This window comes from Mastigoproctus giganteus, chromosome 14, assembly GCF_048544385.1.
Source record: "Mastigoproctus giganteus isolate SK-2022 chromosome 14, ASM4854438v1, whole genome shotgun sequence".
NCBI lineage: Eukaryota > Metazoa > Arthropoda > Arachnida > Uropygi > Thelyphonidae > Mastigoproctus > Mastigoproctus giganteus.
Genome location: NC_143588.1, coordinates 58830387 through 58849008, shown reverse-complemented (window position 1 = coordinate 58849008; position 18622 = coordinate 58830387). Strand labels below are relative to the sequence as shown.

Sequence of the window (18622 nt, the reverse complement as noted above, 5' to 3'; positions counted from 1 at the left end):
TCAGGACTATTCACACAATTACAGGGCATATTAATCTTACACGACACAGATACTGCAAAAAAAGTAGGAATCTACTTTTTTGGAGAATGAAAGAGACCTGAGGGTAATTGTGCAGTCAAATATGAAGTTTTCTGAGCAGTGCAGACAGGCTGCCAGAGTAGGTCATGGGGTCTTGTTGATAATATACAGGAATTTTGCCAGCAGGAATAAGGAGATGATTATCCCCTCGTATAAGGGAATGGTCAGATCACATCTTGAGTACTGCGTACAGGTCTAGAAGCCTCATTTTAGGAAGGATGTAGAGTTGCTAGAACAAGTACAGAGAAGGGCAACAAGACTGTTGAGGGGAACAAAGGGGCTACTCTTACAAAAAAAGGTTTAAGTTCTGCAAATTGCATTGTCTGGAAACTAAGCACTTGCAAGGTGATCTGACTGAGGTATATAAGGCCTTGAATGGATTGAGCAGGCTCAATGCTGATGGGATTCTTCCTCTTGCTCAGATTACAAACCTGAGGGGGAATAGATTCAAACTGAGGAAAGACAGTTGTAGATTAGATGTGCAGAAGTTTACGTTTAGCCACTGGGTAGTCGATTGCTGGAAGAAACTTCCATCTGTCATTGTGACAGTTGATAGCTTAAATAAATTCAAGGAAGAAGTGGACAAACGTTTGGAGCGAATGGATGGGTGAAATGGGAATTTTTTTTTTTTTTTTTGTTCGCTGATGCTCTATAAGCTTGCTTTGTAGCATCACATGCCTCTACTAATTCTAATGCTAATCTCACAGAGAACAACTGTTAACTGAGAACAACTCACCCAGTACCTAGTTGTATTTGAGGTTTACTGCAACAGAGTTGAAGATGCATTTAAGGCAACCGAAACTTATGTGATGCAGAACGAGGTGACAGTTGCTGATCACATGATAAGAGTGTGGTGGTACTGAAACTGTGGTGTTGCCATGCATTTTTCCAAGAGACATAGCTGATAATGTAGAGTAACTTGCTAATCTGAGACCCCAACTGTAATTTGAAAAAAAAAGAGCTAATTGACAAATTTAATGTGATTTTCGTGTTTATCAGCATGAAATTAGTCATTTTCGTTTAACGTTTTTGTTTTATTTTTGTTTTCGTAACATTTTATGTGTTGACCAGTGTTATCAGTAAAATCAGTCAAGCCCAGAAAATTGTAAGAATCAACCAACAAGAATACTACATCCTCTGTAAAGATAATATACAGTAAAGCCATTATAATATTCCTGCTTATAGCACTTTTACATTTTAGTGCTCTTTTCTTTTGGCCTTTGTTTAAATTCTTTCCAGCTTGTATCACATATTCATAGGTTACAAGGAGGAATTAACTGAGATCTAACTCTCCTTCCTTCTTATTTTTGAAAAGCTTGGAGTAGAATTTATTCACAAGGTGACAGTACTGTTAAATACATTTTCATCCCAAAATGTTACAAAAAAGCTTAATAAATGTAATCCTTTATTTTGAATATTATTATTCCATTCCATTTCTTCTAGGTTCCTGTTCGGATAAACTGTAGAAATGTTGCAAAAAAAGATCGTCAAATGCCAAGCTTACCTAGATACTTTAGCACTCGCATTGAAACTGTGATGCTAATCCAAGATGAGATTGGAAATACAGAGAACTATACCAATCTGTATAGTGAAGTAAGTTTCTAAATATCTTACCTCATGTGGGCACGTTTGCTTAATATTATAATTTTACCCACGGACATGTCTGGATATATTTTATTTGTTTTTATATGGCAGACAAATTCTTCAGAATACTTAGACATTAGTGCTAATAATGATTACACAAACATTTTTTGAATTGCTATTTTGTTATATCAAAAGAAACTTTTACCTACTTAATGTACTTGTTTTACATTTGTAGCAAACTAGTAAATACAACCTGCTATTTAGGTAAATACAGTGCTCTACCATTAATATTATTTTTTTTTTTTTTGCAAACCCCAAACATGAAATGTATTAGAACCTATAGTTAAATAAATTTAAATAAATAAATAAATAAATTTTCTGTTTATACTCCGGGACGACCAAACGGCCAGAGGAGTTTACAAGATACACAGAATACAAGAAACAGCACCGTATTCAGCAGTCATGGGCTTGAACCCCGGTCACTCAAGGCACGTGTACTTATGCACCCACACGCCTGACCACTAGACTACGGCGGCCTAGTTCTTAGTACCGTGCATGGATTGAAGGTTGAGAAGAAGAAAAAGATACTTGTTAACATTAACTTGAATTTCTGTAGATTGCAATTTTCATAAAATATATGTGAAGAGAGGTTGTTCCAAAAAATGGAAGGTAAAGAAATAAATGAGGAAGGAGAGAAGTTGGTTTCTGTGAGTTTGAAGTTGGACAGTGAAAGGAAGGTGACTGGTTGCCACATGCGTTTGGACTGTTTTGGAAGAGGGAGAATTACAGAAGCCAATTCAGAAGAAGAACAGTTCCCATGAAGGTATCTAAAGAAAAGTCATGCAGCAGAAACAGAAAGTCTATGAGACTTTGTAAGAAATGATAACATAAGCCAATATATCACTTGGATCAACATTGGTAGAATCCATATTGTTGATCATTAATGGATAGTTTAAGAGTTGGTGGTTAATGGATTTTTCCATTACTTTACAAAGAGTAGAAGTAAATGTAATGGGAGGGATTTGTCACCATCTTCAGTAACTGGCTGGATATAAGCAAATTTTTGCACAGAAGGCAAAATGCCAGAGGAATGAGAAAGTGAAAAAAGGCAACACAGTATAGGAGTAAGCACAGCACAGGTTTTGAGAACAAGTGAAGAAATGTCATTGGGATCTGGAGCATTCTTGGCGTAAAGATTGTTCAAAATTCTTCTGACATCCTTTTGATGGATGACCACAGGAGGCATTGAGCTGAGCTGAGTGTACTGAGAATGATAGGAATTGGTTTGCTAAGTTTAGCAATACAAGAGATAAAGTAGATTGCTAGCAGGTCAGCTTTATCTTTAGCTGAGGTGGAAATAGAACCATCAGGTTTTAGCAAAGGTTGGAGTAGAGATGGGCAAAAGTTTTGACCAGTAGTTTTGGCAATAGACCACAATGCTTGACTACCATTTGGACTGATTAATAACTGCTTTACAGTTGTCGCGAGCTCTGATCCAAGCAGAAAATGACCTGGAGATTTGGATGCAAGCCAATTGTGATATGGAATATCCTTATTGTGAACAGCCTTAGCACATTTATTGGAAACCTAAGGATTAGATAAAGAACCAGATTTTAAGGTGGAGAGTGGAATAAAGGATTTCATCCCTACAAGAATAATTTAATTGACACAATTTGAGGAGACACTGACATCAAAAGTATTAAAACCGTAATCTAACCAACGAAAAGAAAAATAGAAATCTCGCAGATTATCCCATTTTGCATTCTTCTAATTCTAAACAACACAGGGCTGAGAAAGACTCCACTGGAAGAAACCATCACTAAGTTGTGATCTGAGGTGTCTAGAAAACCACTCACTGTGTACTTGGAAGAATTGTTTGAGAAAAGGTCAAGGGTGTTGGCTGTGTGGTTAGATATTCTGGCAGATAAATGAACAATCTGTGCATGATCATTAATAATTGCAATAGCCTTGGCATATCAACCAGCTGGGTCCAATAACTAGAAAAACTGAAATTTGAACTTCAAAGACAGCAAGTCAATGAGTTCCAACTGATTAGTGGATTTGAGAGATCGAAAGAGGCAAATGATGAATTTGACAGAGTGGGGTAGAGAAATTTTAAGCTACAGAAGATCAAAAATGAGGATATTCCAAATTACTGTCTCAGACAGGGAATATCACAGTAGGCATATGCTCAAGTACCACCTTTGAAGTGAAAAAAATTGTACAGTGAATAATTTGAATAACTGAGATGAACATCAGGTGAATAAACTGAAAATTGGTCCTTGAGGTTGTCACAGACATTCTCTCAGGTATGCCTGACAAGCTGTACTTGCTACCTGAGAGTCTAAAACGCTGATGGAACTGATATTCGAGTGACATCCAAATCTTATGCTTGCACCTTCATGATGGTGGAACTTTTAGTAATCCTGGGTATAACCCCAGGATTACTAACAGTTGTGCACAAGCACACTGTGGGTGACCACCCATGTGTGAACCGAAGTAAACAGCAGTCGAGGTGTGCCACCCTTCTGTGTTACCAGGCAATAGTAGGTGGAAGATGACTCTCATCAACTGGTGAAATACCACCACTTTGCTTATTGGAGGCTTGAAGTGGTGGAACCCACGTTTAGAATCCACAGCTAAGTTTCGGTCAACCCTTCACCATCTCTTCCATCGTGCAGCATGACTGATGACTTTTGAGGTAATGGTGGACATCGTGGCGAGATTCAATATTCCTTACATTTCGAGGGTACAGCTCTAAAATGGTGTTTTCATGTCGGCCGCTAGTTAGTACACTGGACAAAACCTATTGGTAACTCTTTAGGAGGCTTCCGGATCAGCTAGTGTATAATCTTGCTACCTGGGGGCATTGTCGAGGCCTCGTTATGTCAAGGATCTGGGTATATTTTTACCATGTGTATGCCATATCCAAAAATTTCATTACTTCATACAGCATATCCCCCCCCACACACTATTTCTTACTATTGAATACACCATGAATTGTCAAACTAATAGAGTAAGCTTATCTACGAAAAGATCTAAACCTCCCAAACACTTCCTAGTTCATTTCACAAATATACGTGGTCTCAATTCTAATTTCAACGATGTCCATTTCCACTTGCAGTCTGCCAAACCCCATGTACTTTTTCTGACAGAATCTCAGTTATCGGTTAATTCAACTACTGCTCATCTCAGTTGCCCAAATTATTTACTGTATGATTCCTTTCGCCTCAAAGGTGGTACTTGTGCATATGTCCATTCTGATATTCTCTGCCAGAGACTCTTGGCAATTTGGAATCTTCTCTTTTCGATCTTCTCTGGCTTAAAATCTCTCTCCTCATTCTGTGAAATTCATCTGTTGTCTCTACCATTCACCGAACTCCACTAATCACTTGGAGCTCTTTGACTTCCTCTCTTTGCAACTTGACTTTCTAGAGTTCAACTTTCCTAACAGTGAGATAATTTTCCTTGGTGATTTTAATGTTTACAACTCCAGCTGGCTTCCGTTTTCTAGTCACACCAACCCTTTTCATTTATGTGCCCTTTTCATTTACATCTGGAATGGCTTACTTTTAAATTCTTTATAGCTTACATTTTATAGTCAAGAATATAATTTGAATATTGTGACACATCTGTGCATGTGTTTCCATGCTTTCAAAGAGAATTTGAAAGCATGAAAATATGCTTTCAAATTCCCTTTTCAATGCAATTTTCCCAAACCCCAGATTCAACAATAATAGTTTTTAATTGTGCATATCTCATTTTATCAGCATCATATTGAAAATGTATTCAGAACATTCCTGGTTTTTTTTGGCCAAGGAATCATTTTCCATACCAATTATGAGGCATTAGTGGTACACCCCTTTAAAAAAAAAAAAAAATTTCTTCTCTATAATAGTATTTATAAATAAAAAAATTCTAAAAATCATTACTGTCTATAAATACCACTTGCAACAAAATACATAGCGAACAAAAAACTTTTCTGCTGTTCCTAGATTAAAATCCATGACTGTTAAACTACTCATCTGATTGCAACTCTAGGCAAACTTCAAAAAACTTTAGCAGACATTTCAGTAGCATTATTAATGAGCAGTGTTTATCATTGAAGAATATTGCTGAATATGTTAACAGATTCTTGACACAAACACAAAAACAAATTTTGAAGGTTTCATAACAAATTGCCACTGTTAGTTATTCTGATTTACATTTGCTTTTCTAGTTGTGGTATGACCAGGATATAAAGCTTATCCGTGTGGATATCACTCCTGAACCAACACCAGGTTTTGAATTCATCGATTATCAGGTTCTTTCAACTGTTTATGATTTTAATATAGGTAAGTAATTGCTGCATGTATTAAGCACTATATTAATATGCAAGATGCATTTAATTTTTTTATTATTCACTTGTGTCCAAAAGTTAGACTAAACCAGATTTTATTAATGACTCTATAATGAGTTAAATAAACAAAAATAATTACATAGATAAAAAATACTGAACTGAAGAAACTTATAAAAATTCTTTTCAAACATGCAGATTAGACAACCAAGTAAATACACTTGAAATCAAATCTTTTTATTACACCTTTTGAGTGCAATCTCAACATTATTACATAAGCAAATGTCAAAGTGACTGCTTTGGTGACTGTTCAAGATGAAGGGTAATGGGGACAATATTTGATCCAGTGGCATGTGGTGACCAGTGAATATGTTTCCCAATTGGTGGGAGAAGGAATGTTTTATATAAAATACTATGATGTAGTTACTCAGGAGTTGAATTCAAGAAACAATTTTGATATGGTCAAACATGGGCCAACACATTAAATATTGTATCAGTAAAAGGTTCTTTGTCTGGTTATTTTTGACAATACAGTGCACATAAGCACCTGAACATCAGAGAGTTTAATAAAAAAAGCAAATTTTTTTTACTGGAGATTACAACAGAAAACATTTCATAAGAATTTGTTTTATTTCAATATTAAAACAATTCCAGTGAAGGCTTATGTAGTGAAGACTTACTTATGTATATATGGATCCCCTCAACCTATTGGTAATTGGTAAAAATTATCAAGAACTACATAAGCCATAAGCAAGTATAGTTCCCACTGCCACTGATGGCATTGGAAAATGCTGGCCAGTGAGTGATATGACTAAGCTGCTAAATGGAAATATTTATGCAGCTGTCTGCAGATTTACACTGAATGACAAGGAGTTCACATACTCAGGGGGACAACCCTTACTTATAGAGGCATATATATAGAAAAATAAAAGTTACAATGTTAATGTGAGTAGTATTAGCTTGATAAAAATTAGCAAGCATGATTTCAGAATTTTTCCTTGCAGAGCATAATTCTTGCCAGGAGGAGAAGTGACTGAGTTGCTAAGCAAGAATGTTCATATGACCATTTGCAGATTTACACCAAACAAATAAAAAAGCTATGAGAGCAGATAAAATTTAGGTCACTGTTGCCATTTGCACTTCCACTGGCAATGGTTCATTCTGTGCTGCATACCCGAGTGTATTCAACATTGTTCAGGTTGAATACACTCGGGTATGCAGCACAGAATCTAATGCTGCATATTGTAATAGTTATAAGGTAATGCATCTAACTGCTTGACTGAAATAACAGATATAAGAGGTTGCCATAATAAACTATTTAAAACTGATTAACTGATAGGGTAATCCAGATTATCAAGCATGTAATGGGAAAACAATTTTGTTATATAGTTTTTTAGCCCTTTTCTTAGCCTTTGCTGAACTAGTTGCAGTTTCAAATTTGCACAGACTTATTGAACAGAGGTGTGGTGCTACCTGAACTCAGTCATGCTTATCATACCCATCTGCTGCAATAAGAAAATATTGAACAAAGCCATCTGATTAAAAATTCATTATAGGGAGGTAAAATTACAAGTAATTTTCTTCAGAATTCAAAGTACACCAGAATATTTTTCTATATCTAGAATTTCATTATATGGTAATTCTTTATGGAATGTCAACTGTATATGGAAAAGAAGACAAACAGAAAATTATAAATACTGAATTTATATTTCCTGCTATGAGATGCTTCAAGAGGTGCTAATTGTACCATACATTTCTATATATCTTTATTTTAAATGTAATATTTTAATATATACAGTGTATGAATTTAAAAATAAAAAATATACAATTGCACAGACAATTATATGGGCAATGTGCTTGAATGAACTTTCTAGTGAGGTTTATAGCATTAAACCAAACAAATACAACAAGGTATCGCACATTATGAGTTTTATAATTCACTTTAAATAAACTGGTTCTCTATGATGGTTCAGTGGATTCATGAATTATTTTTTATTTTGATTTTCAAATGAGAAACAAATGAAGGAGAAGTTTGGGTTCAAATCCCTATCAGAAAATGAAAGATTTGAAATTTCAGTGCAAAAGAAGTTGCTTGCATTGAAAAGGCAATATTGCCTTTACAGTCCCTAACCAAAGAGGCTTTCTTAAAGGTCTCTTCAGTAATTAGGCTGTAGTTAGCTAGTCTCAAACAGGAGGAGTAAGATTTCTGCCCACACAATTGGAAACTTGTCTGCATGTGTGTGTGTGTGTCTGCACACACACACACACACACACACCTGTATAGATATAATCCACAGTAGTAGTATTAGTGGCAAATGTTGCAAGAAAGTAAGCGTAAGCTTATATAGCATCAGCCATAAAAATTAAAAACAACACACTTCACCCATCCATAACCTACATGAATTTGCTAGTTCTTCCTTTAATTTATTCAGACCATCCACTACAATAGATAGAAGCCTGTTCCAACAATCAACCATGCGCTGGCTAAAGGCAAACATCTGCACACCTATCCTGCAACCATCCTTATTCAAATCTTAAATTTATGCCCCTCATGTGTGTAGTCTCAGCAAGAGGAAAAATCCCATTCATATTCAGCTTACTCCATCCATTCAAGGCCTTAAACACCTCAATCAGATCACTCTGCAGGTGCCTAGTCTCCAGACACTGCAATTTGCAGAACTGAATCCTTTCTAGGTAAGAGCACCCTTTTGTTCATTTCACCAATCTGGTTTCCCTTCTCTGTACCCATTCTAGCAGATCTACATCCTTCTTAAAGCAGATGGCTGCCAAAGTTTCTGCATATCACTGGAAAAACCCCATCAGCTGCCCTAGCAGCATGTCTGCACTTCTCCAAGAATTTCATATATGACTGCACAATTAACCCAGGTCTTTTTCATTTTACACTACACCGAGTGTACTACCACACAGTTGATAAGTTATTCTGAGATTACTGCTACCTGTATGTACACTCTTGTGCAAAACTTAAAGACCAACACTGTTTCTAAAGGTTACAACCACAAAATCTTTACAAGGTACTCTTTACTGATGAGAGTAGATTCAGTCTCAGCAGCGATTCTGGACATCAGCTCCTCTGGCGAGAGGTTGGCACACAGTATGATCATGCAAACATCACTGAAAGGGATCGATATGGCAATTGAGGTGTTCTCGTCTGGGAGGCGTTATCTTGGATGGATGTACACAACTCCAGATACTGGAAGTCAGTACTGTACTGAGATAATCCTTCCCTATGTGCGTCTGTACTGAGGTGCCATTGGCCCCGAGTTTATGTTTAAGGATGATAACACCACACCCCATTGCACTGCAGCTGTTGATATGCTTTGGAAAGTGAGGAGATTGTTTGTATGGATTGGCCTGCCCATTCTCCCCAATCTAAATCCCATTGAACACATATGGGAAGCTCTAGGGAGATGCCTAGTGGCATGTCCACACCCATCAGAAAATGTTCACCAGCTGAAGATGTTACTGACAGAGGAATGGACGATGTTACTGCAAGAACTTATCAACAACATTGTTCTAAGTATGGACAGACAGTGCAAAGCTTGCATCGACATTAGGGGTGGCCATATCTCCTGTTGAGGACCACCTCTTCTCTTTGTTCCATCTTTGGCTGTGTGGTAGTACACCGAGTGTACTACCACACAGTTGATAAGTTATTATCAATTGCATTTGTATTATGGCAGCCAGTGCTATGTTGCCATTTTTGAATCAAGTCCCTCTGTACCATTTCAGTTAATGTGTCGGTGTTGTTTCTTTCATCATTTCTGTACCTCATGAGGTTCCTTTGGTATGCTTTTTCCATATATAGGTCATTTCTATGAGAAGCTACTACAAGGTGTGTTTGTTTTAATTGCAGTATCCAGGGTTTCCCTATATGCCACTGTAGCATCTGAAAAGGTGAAGGCCGGCAAGTGTATGTATGTAGGTGTGTAAGTATGTGTCTTGTTATGTTGAGTGCCGGCACTGGCGACTTTGCAGGTCCCCTGACTCCCAACCTTGGCCACGAGGAGGCGTGCCAGGGTACACTTTCTAGCTGAGACTCTTACTGGGACTATCAGGTAAGCCTGGGAATCCCAGAAGCTACTACAGGTGAAAAATTGACCGGCCCTTAAATTTTGCACACCAGTGTAGTACCTTGTTTTTATCAATGTTAAATTTCAACTGCCATTTCTCAGCCCATCTACCTAATTTTTATAAATTTTGTTGCACTAACGTACTGTCGTTGACCACCCTGCCAACCTTTGTATCATCTGCAAATTTTAGCATTAAGCCTGATATACCTTCATCAGTATCATTAATAAATATTGAAAACAACAATGGGTCCAGCACTGAACCATAGGGAATTCCACTGATAACATTAGTCTGCACACAGCAGTGCCCATTTCACTTAACCATCCCTTTATCCATAGAAGTAACTTTCCCTTATGCCACTTTGCTGCAGTTTATACAGCAGTCTTTATGTGCAACAGTATCAAAAGCCTTCCTGAAATCCAAGTATATGATATAAAAATTATTTTTTGCATCCAGTTCCTTGGTCACTGCATCAGAGTAACCTATCAGATTGGTTAGACAAGACCCCTTAACAAATCCATGCTGTGAGTGCAGTATAATTTCATTCCTCTCTAGATGGTCCTGCATTACTTCTTTAACTAGTGACTCCATTATTTTCTCTGGAACAGATGTTAAGCTGCTGGCTCTGTAATTACTCATGTGACCTTTGATCTCCCTTTATGAATTGGAGATACATTTGCATATCTCCAGTCCATAGGTACTTCCTTTGAATCCAAGGATGTGCTCATAATTATGGTTAAGTGTTTGCTGACCTCCTTTGCTGCCTCCCTTAATATGATTAAATAGATCCCATCCACCCTAGGTGCCTGTTTTTTTGGTTCAGTTTCAACGATTCCTTTTCCACTTTCCTTTCAGTTATCACAGTCATTTACTCCCCTCTAGAGTTTGATAAACATCTGACATCCCCTCCCATAAAGAATTCCCCATGTGTGAATGTAGATGCAAATTATCTATTCAATTTGTCAGCAATCTGAGCAGAGTTAGTAGTAGTAGTAGTAGTGGCATGTGATGCAAGAAAGCAAATGTATGAGCTTATGCAGCATCAGCCAAAAAAAAAAAAAATCACACCATTCCCTCCAAATGCCTGTCCAGTTCCTCCTTAAATTTATTCAACCTATCAACTTCCACAACGACAGATGGAAGTTTGTTCCAGCAATTAACCACCCGCTGGCTAAAGGCAAATTTCCACACATCTATTCTACATCTGTCCTTTCGTAATCAACAGTTAACCCATTAACATCAAATGGCCCAATGTGATTTAACCCCTTCCTTCTACTGTTAAAATAAGTATACTTTGCTGCTTTTCTTGGCATTTCCATACCAGTACTTCTCATAATCTGCTTTAGCTTGCCTAATCTCCTTTGACTTGATTACTGACTAATTTATACACTGATAGCTGCCACCCAGTGGGTCATTTAGCTGAAAATTCTTAACGCATGTAGAATCACTGCTGATAACCAGATTAAAAGTATTACTTCCTCTTGTTGCCTCTATGACATGATGCTGTAGAAAACAATCATCCAAGAAATCTACCAAAAGACCATACGAAGTAGTGCACCTTGGTTTGAGTCCACATGACTGCTAAATGCAGTTAATTATTGTATTCTTGTTAAAATAATTAGATATAAACCTTTCTTTCCTATATAGTTAGGCGCCTCCATAGCCAGGTGGCAAGGAGCAGCAGTGTGTAGCACACGCTTCTTGATTAGACCGGGGTTCGAGCCCGTCACCACCAAATACGGAGGATGCGGAAAGGTCAGGGAATGACCACCGCATATTCCGGAGCAATATGGCCTTAGTTGCTAATGCTCTTAAAAAAAAAAAAAACGTATGTAGTTGTGCCAGAGTATAAATAAAACAGAATGCCTTTAGAGCTCCATTGGCTCAGTATTCTTCAGTCATGGATTTCAGATTAAGTTGTTTTTACTGCAAGAAACAATTTTTTTTTCGCCTAGGAACACACAAAATACATAAGATATATCATAGTGATTATTGCTTTTCCACTAATTTAAATAACCAGTCTGTTTTAGTCATTTATATAATCTTTTAACTTCTTTTTTGTTTAAAATTAGAGGCATTTGTACATTAATATGTATTTATTATTATTATTATCGTTGCTCTCTTATATTATTTCTCCCTGATTGGGGGTTCCACCTTGTGACGGGTATTGCTACCAATTACACAGGGTTGTTGTTATTGTTGTTTACATTTGCATATCTCCAGTCCATAGGGACCTCCCCTGAATCCAAGGATGTGCTCATAATTATGGTTAAGTGTTTGCTGACCCCCTTTGCTGCCTCCCTTAATGTGATTAAATAGATCCCATCCACCCCAGGTGAATAGGATCTATTTAATCATATTAAGGGTGGATGGAATTATTATTATTATTATTATTATTAGCCATAAGGTGCAAGGAAGCCTGAGGCTTATGCTGCACCAGCCAAAAAAAAAAAAGAAAAAAAAAATTCCTGAGTTACCCTGAGAGAGAGAGAGAGAGAGAGAGAGAGAGAGAGAGAGCTCAGGACCCTGAGTGTGCCAAGCCCATTGTTTTCTGAAGTATAAAATTTGTAGTTAATGCCTTGATATTAAGACTGGTGATATTTTACAGATGTGAATTTTCTTAAATTTTAAAATATTATCTAAAATTTAAAATAATAAATTTAAGATTTTAATCAGTTTTAAATTTAAGAATAAATTCAATAATCTGCCATTTGTTTAAAAATTAAAAAAAAATGGCAGAATAATCCTTTGGTGATGTCACTGATTAAAAAGTATTTTGAGGTAACTTGTGGATATATAAACTTCATTTGGCTATGAATATCGAGACTTTGATATTTTTTACTTATGCCAGTTGAAACTATGCTGGCCACTAAACATACAGAAAAACAAGAAAGTCTTCTTGGTGTACTGAGCTCTTTCTTACTTAAGGTCTTTAAAAAAATTTGAGGTGGGAAGCATTGACTTGGCTTTTTTAATTTTAGTTTATTGATTATATAAAACTAAAGTGATATGTTTTAACTTCACTTGAAACAGGGGTTTCATTTCTTGTGACTTCAAGTGGGCTGTGCTTTCAAGAAACAATTACAACAGATAATCTCATAGTAATAAGTGGTACTGATACAATGGCTGGACCTGAAAAAATCTTAGATTTTGTTAGTAGAAATGCTTCCTACAAAGGCCAAGTAAGTATAGTTGTAATCTTACATTTTCCATTTTGGCATCCTTCAGTCATGAAATTAAAAATATGTATTATTTCTAATTAATAATTATATTTCTTTATGCTACAGTATATTCATTTTGTAAGAATATTATGCAAAGCAACCATGTTGATTATTTTGAAATCGGTGAGTGTAGTGTAGTTAAAAATGTGAATTTTTCATTTCTGTATTTATCATCCTTTACTTCTGTAGTTTATATAACTTTTAATTTCTTTGATAACTGTTAAAAAAGAGTGTAAAACCAGTGATATTTGAGATAAAGAAAATTTTAAAGTTTGAGATAAATAAAATTGCTATGCAATGAAGACAACTACATGCTTCTGAATATCAGGAGTGAAAAGTGTTATACATAGCAGCAATATAACTTGCACTTAAATAAAATTAAGAACTAAAATAAAATTTAAGGCTAAAGCCTCAAACTATGGAATTTACTAGATATAAAAATTAGCACAATGCATCAGTTCTGTACCTAGTAAATTATCGAAGTTAGTGAAATGGCATAGTTTTCATTCATTACATCTCATTTTGTGAATATCTTCACAATAAGTTGCCTGTTATTGTGCTACTTTGAATAAGTAACAGTCTTCTCTAATGGGGAAGCTTTACTTATTCAAAGTAGTACAATGACAGGCAACTTGTAAAGTTATTCACAATATGAAATGTAATGAAAACAATGTCATTGCACCAGCTTCGGTGCTTTACTATGTACAGAACTGATGCATTGCACTAACTTGTAAGTCTAGTAAATTTCATGGTTTGAGGCTTTAGCCCTAAATTGTATTTTAGTCTTTAACTATTGTATACTGTTTTGCATCTCTCATATTGTGGAGTTATCTTCATAACTTGGTTGTCAGGTACCTACCCACCCACCAATGAAGGGCCAAATAGCCTTGAAACAGCCATTTTGGTGGTATCCACTGAGACTGAAAAGAATAAGTAAAAATCGTCTTCTCTATTGGGGAAGCATTATTTATTCGAGGTATAAATAAGTGAGTGTAAGTAAAATGGATGAGGCTCCTTTTTTTTGGAAGTAAACTTTGTTCTCCTACTATCCTTCTTCTTTCTGCTAACTCTTAAGCTTTTCTCCAACTTTTAGGAGCCTATAGGTTAAAGAGCATTACATCTCTACACACACACACACACACACACACACACACACACACACACACACACACACACACACACACCCTGAAATGGCCATCTGAGTGATTGTATCCACTGAGAATAAGTAACAGTAGTTTTCTCTAATGGGAAGCAGTACTTTAGCATTAGTAGAGGCATATGATGCAAGAAAGCAAGCTTTTACAGCATCAGCCAAAAAAAAAAAAAAAACTTTCCATTTCACCCATCCATTCACTCCAAATTGTTTGTCTAGTTCTGCCTTGAATTTATTTAAGCTGTCAATTTCCACAATGACAGTTACAATATTTATTCAAATTTATTTATTTTTTATTTATTTATTATATATTTATTCGACAGTACTTATTTGAAGTAGTACAATGACAGGCAACTCATGGTGAAAGTATTCACAGCATGAGATATAATGAAAACAATGCCATTTCACGACAGGCTACTTTTTTAAAGCACTTTCTTTTTAATCACTCTTTTTTTTTTTTAATTACAATACACTACTATGGATACTTTTTTTAGCATATCTCTAGTAGATGCATGATGGGGAAGAATTATCAGATCTACAGTAAATAGACTACTAAGATAAATTGTGCTATTCATAAAAATTTATTTAGTAATTGAACATACTATAGAAAATAATACAGCAGTTCTTCCAAGCTTTATGCATTGGCATACTTAGCCACATTTGCATTGCCCTTGGCAACATTTTCATTGCACTCCCCATATTTACTATGAGTAATTGATATTGTTAACATGAACAAGTATGGGTCAATGTTGAAAAAAAGTTGCAAGCTAGGGTTAAATTTGAAACTGTCTGCAATTCTGCCCAGACACAATAAGAGGGAGTATATGATGAGAGCCTTGTCAATCGATTTGGCCGTGAAGAAATTGTGCAAGGCTCATGGGGCAGAATTTTTTTTCGCCGTGGTCTGTGCAGGGATGGAATACACTTAAATAGAAAGGGTATGAGCATATTTGCTGATGCTATCAAGGCAGTGTTAGGTGGTTCGGAAAACTGCTAGCTTGGGAGGATTCATAGACTTAAAGATTAACAGTAGCCGCAGGTAGAGATGAAAGTGATTCTTGCACTGCTTCTATTGGAATGAGCGGCACTCTGGAAAGCAAGGTGCTGGGGATTTCAAGAACTGCTGGGAATTATCACGGAACAAGTAAATACATGAGCTGTGTTTGGATAACTAAGAATAAGAACAGGTGCATGAATACTTGCATGTACATCAAAGGGGGATATTGTTAGTATATCAGAGACGTGGTGCCACACATACATGAGGAATGCAGAATTTAAATTTGAGGAGTACAATGTGTACAGAAAGAACAGACAAAATAGGAAGGGAGAAGGGATTATGCTGTTAGTTAGGAAACATAGAATCTAAGGCAGAACATCCAGTTGACTTAGGTGGCCAGTGCAGTGTTGAGTCAGTTTGGTGTGACATAAGCACTGGGAAAGCAAAAATGAGAGTAGGAGTGTGTTATAGGCCTAATGATGACTCTGAGTACAACGAACAACTATACAGAGAAATATATAGTGGGCCAGTAAATTTGAATATGTTATAATGGGGGATTTTAACTTTCCAAGTAGTGATTGGACCTTGTAGGTTGGTCACACACACTAGCAAGACTTTTGTGGATTTACTGGATGATGGTTTTCTACAGTAGCATGTGCGAGAGGCAACAAGAGGAGTAATACTCTTGATATGATTATCAGCAGTGATTATTCATGCATTAAGAATCTGCAGATAATAAGTGTACACAGTGATCTGATATGGGATTTACTCAAAGATATAACTACCATCAGAAGTATAGGGAAGGGTTTTTTCTTTCGTAAAGGTAACTGTGGTGGTCTAAGGCTGTTTTTAAATTTTATTCAGCGAGACCTACTGCAAATTCTAAATAGAATTCATTCAAGGAATTAATCTTGGAATTAATAAAGGAATTAATCTAGGTTTTTCATACCAAACTAAGAAATACTGTTCAAGGTTTAAGCCTAAATGGATGCCAGATGAACTAATGAGACTCATGGCAGAGAAAAAAAATGCATGGGATGCATATAAATTATCAAGCAACACACAAGCCTGTGGTAGATATAAGCTAGCCTTTAATCAAATCACAAAAGAGGTTAGGCAGGCAAAGGTAGATTACTAGAAATCTTTGGCAAAGGATGCAAAGAAAAACTCTTGATGATCCTGCTCAGGTAGATGACAAACTGAATGAGTATGTTGCATCTACATTCACACATGAAGAATTCTGTAGGGAAGTGGAGGCCAGTTGTTTATCAAACTGTAAGAGGGAGCTAAATGATTTTGTAAAACTGAGTGCAAAGTGGAGGAGAAATTGTTGAAGTTAAACATAAGAAAGGCAACTGGGGCAGATGGGATCTATTCAGTTATATTAAGGAAGCAGCAAAGGAAGTAAGCGAACACTTAGTCATAATTATGAAAGCATCCTTGGATTTAGGGGAGATCCCATGGACTGGAAATGTATCCCATATTCACAAGGGGGATTAAAGAGTAACACGAGTAATTACAGACCTGTTAGTTTAACATCTGTTCCTGGGAAAATGATACGAGATGAGTTAAAGAAACATTGCAGGATCATCCAGACAAGACTGGAGTTATAGTTCAGACACAGCATGGGTTTTTTAAGGGGAAACCTTGTCTGACCAATTTGATTGGATGCTATGATGTGGCCACAAAGGAATTGGATCCAAAAAATAATTTTGATATCATACACTTGGATTTCAGGAAATATTTTGATACTGTTGCACATTGAAGGCTGCTGTACAAATTGGAATATTATGGCATTAAGGGAAAGTTGCTGATATGGAAAAAGGGATAGTTGACTGGGAGAAGATGGAGAATGTTAATCAATGGATACTGCACATTATTTAAAAGGCTTCTTTAATGAGAATTGGATAAATGTGTTTATCAGAACACTGATTTTGGTATTATTTAATATTTTTTGTCCAAGTTTTTTAACTCATAAGAATTATTTCCAAATTATATTTTTTACAAAAAAAATTTTTTATTGTAGTACTATGCTCGAGATATTTTGTGTGATGTATGGAGCGAAGCAATCAATATAACCAGAGATGAACGAAATGTTACACAGTTGAAAGAAGTCTATTTCACTACTGTGAGTAATTAATGTATTCTGATATTTTTTGTCTATTTCTTAATAATTTAGTGTGCATCTTATCCACTTTTTGATAAAATAAGACCTGATAGTATGAACCAGAGCTATAATGCTCAATATGTTCTACATTGATATCAATATTTGTAAAAGAATAAGAGAAGTTTACCTCAATATGATACATAGAACATTTCCGTATGATACTCTCCAGAAATTAAAACTAATACAATTAAAAAATTAAAAATCTTACAGTAAGAAATAATTAACAATAATTAAAAATCGATTTAACCCAATTAAAAATTAAATAAAAAATTAATTTAATGAAAAAAATTGCAAAACGATTTTCATACCTGAAGCTGACATGCTTTTCGACCATGTGTCATGATCGCAGGAATGAAAATTACTGAATAGCAGTGAACATGGAACTTAAATATTGATTATTTGTCTTCACGCAAGTGCTTAAAGGACCACGAGACAGAGATAAGATATGGCCGGCAAACATTAACAGAATTCTCATGTAACTTAATTTCAACGGTTTCTGCAATTAATAATCTTGTATAATTACGTTGGGCACTAAGTATTTTGGCCTCATTAAATAAAAAAGTGTTTTTCATTAACGGCATGAAAGGCTAATTCTGACGCTGCTGAACGAGAAGCACGAACTGAGGCCGCATGTTGATAAAATTCAGAGGAAACCGTGCAGAATCCTGATAAAGACAAGTTGCAATCACCACAAGAAATGTATACTAGGTCATTTATTTGTGTTGCGAATGAGGAAAAAACTGAGCAATTGTCAGTATAGTGTGTAATTTCCATATTGGCCTGGCTACAATTTTAGGTTTGGTATCTTTAAAGGATCTGTTAAGTTGTTTGTGCTACTGTTCAACATATGGGACAGAAATAAAGTATTTTTTGATATTACTATTGTTGGTTGGTGAATTTTTTTTTGTATTCTATCCTTAGCTTGTATCTTCATTCTGCCTATTGTAGCAAGTGGGTAACCCCTGTTTAAGAATCTGCTGGTTAATATTTGTATTTC

General features: G+C 35.9%; 1 protein-coding gene across 1 annotated transcript in view; it reads left to right on the top strand.

The window, feature by feature from the left end:
- LOC150075153 (uncharacterized) overlaps positions 1-18622 on the top strand; it is a 130177-nt gene that overhangs the window by 58457 nt on the left and 53098 nt on the right. The window contains exons 5-8 of the mRNA XM_090388381.1: positions 1522-1671; positions 5882-5996; positions 13121-13269; positions 17485-17586. Coding sequence (XP_090244507.1) covers positions 1522-1671; positions 5882-5996; positions 13121-13269; positions 17485-17586 — 516 coding nt within the window. The remainder of the gene's footprint in view (positions 1-1521; positions 1672-5881; positions 5997-13120; positions 13270-17484; positions 17587-18622) is intronic.